Consider the following 10,509-nt stretch of genomic DNA (forward strand, 5'->3'; position numbering starts at 1 on the left):
TGTCTCCCACACCACCGCACTAGGGGTCAGGCCAGTGGCCGCATTGTCTGACACTCGCCCCCGGTCACCTCCAAGTCTGATTCTGTTGATCATTTTTTTCTCTTGGTAACACGTTGGTTGTTCTTTGTTCCTGAACCAAACCCTGAGTAACTTCCACTAGAAGGCTGAGCGCCACCTGTGGAACGAAGGGACAGGCAGATGTCACTGGCATCTGGAGATGGGCACACCCCTTCTGGTGGGCTGGTGTGGGATGGGAGTCCACCTCCTCTGGAGCCATGCTGGGTTTGGGGTTCTGCTGCTGGGGTTAACTTCGCTGCACCACGGGCCTCGAATCCTTGTGGGCACCCCAGATCCTGACAGGAAGAAACTGGCTCAGTTACCCACCGTCACTGCCACTCGTGGGGTGGCTCAGCAGGGACCTGGCAGGCGGCCATGTCAGGGTGTGAACGAGTCCTACCACGGCACAGAGCCCACAGCCCCGGGTGCGGCGGGCGGCTCGTGTCCTCTGGTGGTGTGCCCAGCAGCCTGCTGGTGCAGCCCCCTCACCTCCTAAAGCCAGGGCCACTGACTCAGAGCCTGGGCTTCGGGACTGAGCCCAGCTGGGTGCCCTGATGGCCTCCTTTTGCCTCCACAGGAGCTACGGGGAGCTCACTGAGTGCACCAAGGCCGTGGCCGCGAACCTGGACTGCTTCTGGCCCAACACGGAGGTGGACAGGTTCTTCGTGGCGATCCACCGCCACTACTTCAGGCTCTGCGCCATCTCCGGCAGGTCCGTGCAGGACCCAGCCAGGGGCATCCTCTGTCCCTTCATCGTGCTGCCCATCTTGGTGACCCTGCTTATGACAGCGCTGGTGGTCTGGAGGAGCAAGCGCACCGAGGGCATCGTGTAGGCGGCCTGGGCTGCCTGCCAAGCGTGGGGGGCTGGGGAGGGAGGGGGGCTCGGGGTGACCTCCTCGCACGAGAGGAGCCCACAGGGCTGGGCGGCAGCTCAGCGGTACAGCGCTGGCCTAGCACGTGCAAGGTCCTGGGTTCCACCCTCAGCACCGCATAAAAGTAAATAAACAAAATTAAGATTAAAAAAAAAAAAGAGGTGCCCACAGGACTTGAGAGTAATCGTGCTGGTGATTAACCTCGAGCCTCCGGGAGGGAAGAAGGGACAGGGCTGACTTGTCCCTGGGAAGTGCCACGCTTGAGTCTCTTGCATGCATGCAACCCACAATGTCCCCACCTGCATTCCAGGTCCCCCCCTTAGCTGTGTTTGTGTACATGTGTAGCTTCTGATTAAAACTATCTTCTGAACCGAAGGAGTGTCCTTATTTCTGGACAGAAATGACCTGTCCCTGGGATGAGAGCATGAGGAAGTCACTCTGGGCAGACGCGTCTCCTCTGACAGGTGGGGTCTTCAGGGGCTCGTCATGGAGACGGTGTCTGAGGCTCCAGTGGCGGTGACGGTGCCATGTGGACACCACCCCACATCCCCTGCTTTTAGCATTGGAAATAATAAACACAACAACAAGAATAGAATAGTGTGTGCGTGAGCCAGGAGCAGGCCAGGGAGCTGTGTTCACAAACTCCTCGGAGCAGCCGTGGCGACGGCTTGTCTTCGTCCCATTTCACAGAAGAGGAAGAGTTGAAGTTGTTGCCTGACTTACCCAAGGGATCCTTTTCTCAAATAAAAGTCCCCAAGAAACCCCACCATGCAGGATGGATGAAGGCCAAGATGGGCCCCGAAATGGTGCCCCCCCCCCAGCTTCTGACTTCACCTTGAACTCCCCACTCACCTGGCCACACTGGGAGGCCTGGGAAAGCAATGAGAGTTTTTGTGGGGTTTTTTGTTTGTTTGTTTGTTTTGGTACCCAGGAACTCAGAGGCACTCGACCACCACCCTATTTTGCATTTTATCTAGAGACAGGGTCTCACTGAGTTGCTTAGTGTCTCACTGTTGCTGAGGCTGGCTTTGAACTCGTGATCCACCTGCCTCGGTCTCCCGAGCCGCTGGGATTACAGGCATGTGCCTCTGTGTCCGGTGCAATGAGAGTTTTAATTTGAAGGATAAGATTGACTAGCTTTATCTGTGTCCTAAGCTGAATAAATGGCCCCTTCTCCCCAGCTTCATTATGGAAATCCTAGGGGGAAAGTTAGCTGGAAGTCTAAAGATCCCAGAGCAGCCGGGAGCAGGGACTCAGCCTGGAACCAGAAGCTGGCCTCTGCTGTGGCTCCCAGCGCTGCTCATTAACAAGCTCCGGGGATGGAATGCTCAGGCTTTCCTGGAAGCCAGAAGCAGCCCTGGATTGAGATAATCTTCAAAGAAAAGATGTCCCCAGGCGGGCCGGGAACAGCCTGGGCCTGCAGAGGAGCTGGGACCCAGAGCACGTCCCTCCTCTCAGAACAGCACTGGGCCCAGCTGTGGAACCTGCCTCTCGTCTTGAAAAAAGAAAATCTGCACCGCTGTCCTGCAGGACAAGTTAGAGAAATGCGGACCAAAAAGTCTCCCGGTGCTTCTGCCCAGTCACTTCCCTTCTAGAAATGCGTCCCAAAGACATGATCAGAGATGTGCAAAGGACACGGGGTGGGGGGCCGATCTGTGGGGAGACATCCTCGGCCCCTGCTGAGGACAGCTGCTTAGATGAACTCCAGATGACCAGTTTCCTGAAGTGGAGCACATGGGAATTTCCCTGTGGTCCAGAGGTCACTGGAAAAGACATTTCCAAACAGGGAGGTGAGATGGCCTCCGAGTTGTGTGTTCCACAGTCCCATGCCACGTCACCCTGGGGGAGAATTGCCTGACGTGACCCGAGAAATGGTAACAGCATGCTACAGTCTGGATCTAGTCCCCATCCTGATTGCTGGACGTCACTTTCTGGTGACAGATGGCTCCTTCCCAGCTCTGTGACTTTGAGCAACCTCTTGATCGCTCTGGCTCCCTGTGCATGGGGAGAGGTGGCCTCACCCAGGTCGTCCACCCTACCCCAGGGATGGCGTCTAAGCTCCTTCAAGAGCTGGCCACCGCCAGAGGAGCCACGTGCTTGGGCGGGAGTAGGGGGAGGGTGTGGGAGCAGAGCCCGGGGGCCCTGGTAGGTGAGGCTGTAGGTGCTGTTCTCTGTGTGGGGGACATAATTGCCCTTTGGTTCCCCTTAGAACAAAGGTAAGGAAAACGTACAAGTCAGCATTTTCCAAGGCTGTCTGGGAGGTGACCTGGGACCTGACTTTGGTCTTTCTTCCTGGGACACCTCGAGGCTGGTCTTTGCTCTGGTTACACATGTGCCCGGCAGAGGAATGCGGAAGGAGCAGCCTAAGGAACTGTTTGCCGTTCAGCCTGCAAGTCACCCTTCTCTCACCCTTCTTGCATCTCACCCTTCTTGCTGGGCCTGGGAACGGCCAGGCAGGTGCCCCTCCCTCACCCATCTGAGCCCCTCCTGAGAGACACACTGGCAGGAGACTTGGGAAATTTGCTCCCTGACTAGGAGTCATCCGTGGGCCGCTTCAAGGGGTAGGAGGAGGGGATAGGGCCAGGAACTCCATTTCTGGATTAGAAACATGGTCTGAGGAAGCAGCGGCAGGTACCAGGTGGCAAGGGTGGCAAGAAGAACCCCAAGCAGCCAACAGCAGCCCAAGGAGTTGGATAGAAAGGTAAGGCTTCAGACAGAAACATAAAGGAGCAGAAGAAATATGAACCACTGGGTACAGTGGACACACCTGTAATCCCAGCAACTCGGAAGGCTGAGGCAGGAGGATTGTGAGTTGGGGGCCAGCCTTAGCAACTTAGTGAGACCCTGTCTCAAAAAATTTAAAAAGGGGGCTGGGGTTGTGATTCAGCAGTAGAGTGCTCGCCTAGCACATGTGAAGACCTGCATTCGATCCTTAGCACCATATAAAAATAAATAAAATTAAGAAAAAAAAATTTTAAAAGGGCTGGGGACATGGGCTCACTGGTAGACAGCTTGCCTTGCAAGCGTTTGAGGCCCTGGGTTCAATCCTCAGCACCACAAAAAAAATAAAATAAAGGTATTGTGTCCACGTAAAACTAAAAAAAAAAATTATTTAAAAAAAAAAAAAAGAATTCTACGGTACCAGAGCTTCGGATTTCACCCATGAATTCAGAGAGGACTTGGCCCATAACACAGCCCGCCTCCCCCACCCACCAAGGCTACTTTGGCAGTGTCCAGCTCAAAACTGCAGCCACCTGAAGCTGTTGTGGGACTAGAGAGTCCCAAATCGCCGTGGAGAACAGCACTGTGGCCAGAGGTGCTCCAGAAACACCGCACAGCGGGGTAGAAACCTGCTTCTCACCAAAGTGCACCAGCCACGCTCTGGCTGAGAAGTGGGAGGCCTGATGGGCCAGGGTGGGGGTGAGGGCCCAGAGACGCTCTTCAGCTCATCCCAGGAAATGGAGAACTCTCCGATGCCATGCTCCAGACAGGATAGTGCCCCCTCCATCCTAGAAAGGAACAAAGAAATGAGGGCTGAGGGAAGAGGAAGAAAAGTATTTTTCTTGAGTGAACCGGGCAGCCCTGGGAGAGAGGAAGACTGTTCAGGCATGTGAGAGGGGCCCGTGGGGTCAGCCTGCTGCAGGCAGCAGAACGGGAGGGCAGGCGGCAGCTGGCCTGTTCCCAGGGCATGAGCTGTCCTTGGTCAGACACGCAGAGGCTAGGCAAAGAGAAGGCTACACAGGACCAGGGAGCCACCACCAAGGGTGGCATTCTTCACTGCTGCTCTCCTAGCTGTCCTCGGTGCAGAGGCCATGTCTGTTTTGCAGGCAGGGAGACTGAGGCACAGAGAGTCACCAGCACATTCCAGGTGTCCCTGGGCCCGAGTACGGAGCTGAAGCCCTGAGTCCCAGTTCTCCCCCCAAGCCTGGCTGCCTCCCTGGCATAGGACCATGGAGTAAGGGCAGGGAGGCCGGCCGCCTCCTGCTGTGTGTGCCTTCAGTGTCTGCAACTCTGGGAACTGTAAGTTGAAGCAGGCTGGCCTGTACAGCAGCTGTGCCCACTCTGCCCAGGGGCCACCCTGTCCAGGGGTGCCCACCCCTGGGGGAAGCGCTGAAGAATGTGGCAGTCTGCTGCTTCTCACCCCACTCTCAGCAGAGCTCACTGAGAAGGGAGCACTGTGTAGCCTCACACCTGTGCAGAAGCCTTGCCTGTCCTTGCTGGAAGTCCCTGAGGGCGGATGACCCTGCAGCCAACAAGACAACTCCTGATTGAACTTGGGGAATACAAGCACAGGCAGCTTAGGGCGGGGTCTGTGGGTGTCCCCAGCTAGGATCCTCTCAGGCCAACACCATGCTGGCTGCAGTAGCCCCCAGACCCCTGGCCTTCCACTCCTGCAGACCCTCTCCTGACCCAAGGCTGCCCACCCAGTCGTCCCTTCCATCCCCTTCCATCTCCCCAACCGTCCAATTTATTTATTTAAATCACACTTCAAAACTGATACAAATGAAACCACGAATTCCTGGCGCGAGGCTTGGCTTCCTGTTGGAAGGGCCGTGGTTTTAGGGAGACCTGCTTTCTAGCTCCCAAGTCCTTTCCGGTCACATGCAGCTGGACATGATTTTCCAGATCAGGACGCAGATCAGACCCAGGCTGGCCCAGACAGTTCCCCGGGCCTGGGTGGGGCGTCGGCCTGGAGTTCAGAGGAGCCTAGAACAAAAACTGGGGTGCAGCCCCCTCTGCAGGACAGTGGGTGCGGTCAGGGGAGACACGCCGCGCAGGGCACTCGGCTTCCACTAGGGGCGCACGCGAGCCGGAGGCGCCACCGTGCGGAGCAGAGGGTCAGCTGCGCTGCAGCCCTGCCCTCTGCTGCCCCAGGGCGCCCTCGCTCCGCGCTCGCATTCCCCCGCCTTCCTTTCTCCCTTTCCTTTCTCTTTCCTTCGATCTTTTTTCTTTTTCCTTACTGAGGCATATTTAGATACAACACAGAATGGCCAAAGAACTTCTCTTGCTTAAAAACGGTGCTCAGCACGTAGTATGGATTCAGAAAAGCACTTACTGGATTCATCAGCTGTAATTAATAAGTCAGAGACCCACAACTTGGTCAGTGAATCCTGCCTTGTCAGACATTTAATTTCTTGTTGCCTTCAAAATGCTGCATAAAAACAATTTCTTTTATCATAGAAGTGTCCTATAAATTGTAGAAAATACAGGTACATGAAACAAAAGGTTTTACTTCCTACCACTCAGATAATCTTTAAATCTCCCAAACTTTATACTTAGCTACATAAATGATACATCAATAGATACATACATACATAGAGATGGCCTAAAACACAAAAACGGGCTCATATTGTCTTCTAAAGAATTTTTCCATTAAAAATATTATTCTTTAAAAAAAAAAAAAAAAAGAAGAAGAAGGTCAGGTGCTATAGTGCATGCTTGTAATCCTGGTGTCAGGAGAGGCTGAGGCCAGAGTACGCCAGTCTAAGACCAGCCTGGACAACTCAGTGAGTCTTTTTTTTTTTTTAATGACTACACGGGTTTTATAAGTTTTTAATGGCAGGGTGTTGTCTGTTTTATCTATCTCTATTTATAAATAATGCTCTGGTGTACAGCTCCTTTTTTCTTAAGTGCTTAGACAATACCCGGGTCAGGGGATCCTTAAGCTTTGTATCAGTTGCCAGGATCCATGACACATTTGCATCCACCCACCAACAGCATGGAGGAGAGTTTCTTCTTATTCACACCTTTGCCAGAACCGGTACTGAGTGTTATTTCTTCTCTTTAAAAGAGAAAACAATGCTAACATTTGCATAAGGAAAAGAAGTCCTCAGTGCTGTGCCCATCACATAATGCGGCTCTCAGCTCTGGGAAGGTGTCCGCAGAGAAGCAGGGACACAGTGATGTTCTGTCCTGCGAGTTGACGCCATACCCACTGCACACACATATTCACGCTCTAATGCTTCTGCTTTCTTTCGTATTTTCCCATGGATGTCATAAGTGAGCCTGTAGTTTTTTCAACATTTCTCTTTTTATAAGGATTTTGCGAGTTCTCAAGCTTGTGTCCTTTGATACAATGGACTGAAAAGCTTCCGTCTTATTTTATGCTCTGGAATGGTTCACAGCACATAAGAAATGCAGAGAAGGAAAATAGAAATTCTTGATCAATACCTGAAAAGATGCTGTGCCTCAAGGTGATCAGGAAAGTGAACATTAAAACAATAATGAGATATTGATTCTTGTAAATTATGTTAGCAAAATTTGGGATGATGAAATCCACTATGACATTAATGGAAACGCAAAGAATAGCAGCCTACTGGAGGCCAAATGAGCGGAACCCAGGAGACTTTCAATCCACATTCCTTGTCACCCAGCCTTGTCCCTTCTGGGAATCTATCCTACATAAATAAATCATTGTGAGGAAAAACTCGAGTGATGTTCATTGCAGCATGGACCGGAATAGAGAACAACTGGAAATAACCCACTTCACAGAGAACAGTGCTTCACAGCTGCACAAGGGGAGCATATTGCCAAGAAAACATAAGGAGGCCTTCTGTGTGCCCTCATGTAGGAGGATGTCCACGTGAAGTGGCAGTGTCCGCAGGACCATGCAGAAGGACGAAGTCAGTCCTGTGTTTCTGCGGGCCCTGCACCTGTGAATCCAACCAACTCCGATTCAAAATGTCTGGGAAAAATTGCATCTGTACTGAACATGTTCAGATTATTTTTCTTGTTGTTATTCCCTGGAAGCTCATTCGGACACCCATTTACACAGCATTTACACTGTTAGGTGTTCTAAGTGATGTGGAGATGATTTCAAGCACACAGAAGAATGGGCATAGGTTTTAACAAAACACACCATTTTATATAAGGGTCTTGAGCATCGGTGGAAGTTAGTCCCCCTAGCTACTCAGGGATGGCTGTCCATGCGGACATGCTTGCACATGGGAGCAGCCTAGAAGAACACACAGAAACGGCAACATCAAACCGGAGAGCAGAAACAGGCAGCGCCCAGTCCGCAGCCGGCACCAGGGGCCTTACTGATGGAGGCTCCATAGTGAAAATGTGTTCTTTCTATCAAAAATTTAATAGAATAAAATTACGTAACTCTAGGAACCTGGGGGTCACACTCATGAACATGTTGGAGAATACCTATTTTAAATGGCATTCCTCTTTGAGCTCTTCATGTTTATCGATATATTCAGTTCTCTACATTTCCTCGGTTATTTGGATACTCTACCTTTTTTTCCCTAGGGAAAATCATTCCATCTTAATTTCGTTTTGTGTAAATTGTGATTTACTGAAATAAACTTGAGAAGAAAAATCTATACACCAATTATCACTAAAGAAATAGAAAGGAAGCCAGATGTGGTGGCACATGCCTGCCCCACACCTGTAAACCCAAGTACTCAGAAGGCTGAGTCAGGAGGATGATACGTTGGAGGTCAGCCTAGCAATTTAGTGAGACCCTGTGTCAATACAAATCACAAAGGTCGGGGGGTGGGTGTAGATTGGTGAGAGAGCACTTGCCTGGCACGTGCTGCCGGGGGCCAGCCCCGGCGGGGTCCAGGGAGTCCCGAAGGAGGAGTGGCGTCGGCGAAATGATGAGACAGGAGTCGTTCCCTTTGAGCAATCTTCAGAGAGAGAGCTAAAGCAGCTTTTCTCTGGGTCCCCTTTTTATTACAATTTTTCTCATCATTATAGATTCACAATACGTCATTGATTATATAACTTAAAACTTTGCCAAGACATGACATTTCCTTAACCATGATTGAGAGCACACCGATCTACATTCTTCCAGGATATGACCCCCAGCCATACAATCATCAAAGTACAGATTCATCAATAAAACATGTCACCAATTTACATCCTTCAGATTTTCCCAAGATTTACTATTTTTCCCAAGATGTTATTTCCTTATTAACTAATGTCAAACTACGTAACCAGACTCTAAGTCTCCTAATTAATCATTAACCTAAAGTACACCTGCACTTTATTTTTAATCTAAAATTCCCATCTAAAAAAGTCCCTTTAAATCTTATATTTAAAATGTCCTAAAGTTTATGAATCATCCTTAAAGCATATCAGAAACCTATATAACTAAAGACTTAATAATTTCTAAACTTAAGAATCTAAATAATATTTTTAACATTATTCTAAAACTGTGTCTTATAAAGCTATTTTAATTAATTCCTAAATTTATTCTCATAAAACTGGTTGAGCTGCTTTCTCAGAGAGTTTCTTTTGTTTCTCAGTCAAGGTACACTAGTTCTCAAAGAATTTGTTTCTCAGTCAAGGTACGCTAGTTCTCAAAGAGTTTGTTTCTCAGTCAAGGTGTACTAGTTCTCAAAGAGTTTGTTTTTCAGAGAATGATTGTTGTCTGTTATTAGGTTTGTCCACAATGTACTAAGATAGAAGAATAGCCTTTTATTTTGTCCTTGATATGCTGAGGGGTGGGTAGCAGAACAGCTTCCAAGGCATGAACTACCTGTTCTGTTCTAGCCAGCTGAAATTTAATTGTTTGGCATTTAACATACTCATGCCTCCTGTGAGAAACATAAGCATGAAAATGCAAAGTCCCAATTGCATAAAAAAGGGTCTCATGGTTTCGGCTACCCACCAACCAGTGTGGCTTTGCCAGCATTCATCCTCACTGTGACCCTGTCAAGACAGTGGGAGAGCGGCTTTGCCAACACTTTTTCTCACTGTGACCCTGTCAAGACAGTGAGTGGGGGATCGCCTTCACCAACGTGCAAAGCCCTGGGTTCCATCCCTACTACAGGAAGGAAGCCAGGGAGGGAGGAACATCTTCCCCTTGATAAAGGGAACCTGCAGAACTCCCATGGCTTCCACCCCCTCCGCGGTGAAGGTGGAATCTCTCCCCACCACTGTCACTCGCGTTGGACTGTAAGACCTGGCTGGGGTGGTTACACAAGAAAATTAGATAACGGGTTCACACTGGAAAGGCAGAAGTAAAGCCATCTCTATTTGGAGATGACATGATGGCATACATGGGAACTTTTAAAGAACATAGACACAAAGCTATTAGGATAAATGAGGTCATAAAAGTTGAAGGACAAAGTTATACTTTATCTACATTAGTTATGAACAATTTAGAAATGAAATTTTTAAAAGTCCATTTGTAATAGCTTACCAAAGAATAAAATACTTAGGAATAGGGGCTGGGGTTGTGGCTCAGAGGTAGAGCGCTCACTCAGAGTGTGTGAGGCACTAGGTTCGATCCCCAGCACCACATAAAATTAAAATAAAGATACTGTGTTCACCTATAACTAAAAAACATTTTTAAATACTTAGGAATAAATGTAACCAAAATTTCTAACACTTGTACACTAAAAACAAACAAAATTATTGAAAGAGATTAAAGACCTGAAAAAATGGAAAGTCGGCTCATGTCCATGGATGGGAAGACTTAATATTGTCAAGATGGCCATACTTCCCTGATTGAACTCTGATTCAAAGTAATCAGTATCAGAATTCCAAATGCCCCCTTTCCCCCCAGAACTGGACAAGCTGAGGGTTAGGAACAGAGCTCAGTGGAGAACAGGCCTTGCCTGGGTGA

The 10,509-nt window shown here is 49.5% G+C and overlaps 1 protein-coding gene across 2 annotated transcripts in view; it reads left to right on the top strand.

Moving 5' to 3' along the window:
* RAMP1 (receptor activity modifying protein 1) overlaps positions 1 to 1,304 on the top strand; it is a 41,587-nt gene extending 40,283 nt beyond the window's left edge. For both annotated transcript variants that reach the window (XM_081262354.1, XM_081262355.1), the window contains one exon: positions 635 to 1,304. In XM_081262354.1, coding sequence (XP_081118480.1) covers positions 635 to 890 — 256 coding nt within the window. In that variant the 3' untranslated portion in view covers positions 891 to 1,304. The remainder of the gene's footprint in view (positions 1 to 634) is intronic.
* Positions 1,305 to 10,509: the final 9,205 nt, after the last annotated feature.

The sequence above is a fragment of the Spermophilus citellus genome (assembly GCF_964194105.1).
Source record: "Spermophilus citellus genome assembly, chromosome: 11".
In the NCBI taxonomy this organism is placed as follows: domain Eukaryota; kingdom Metazoa; phylum Chordata; class Mammalia; order Rodentia; family Sciuridae; genus Spermophilus; species Spermophilus citellus.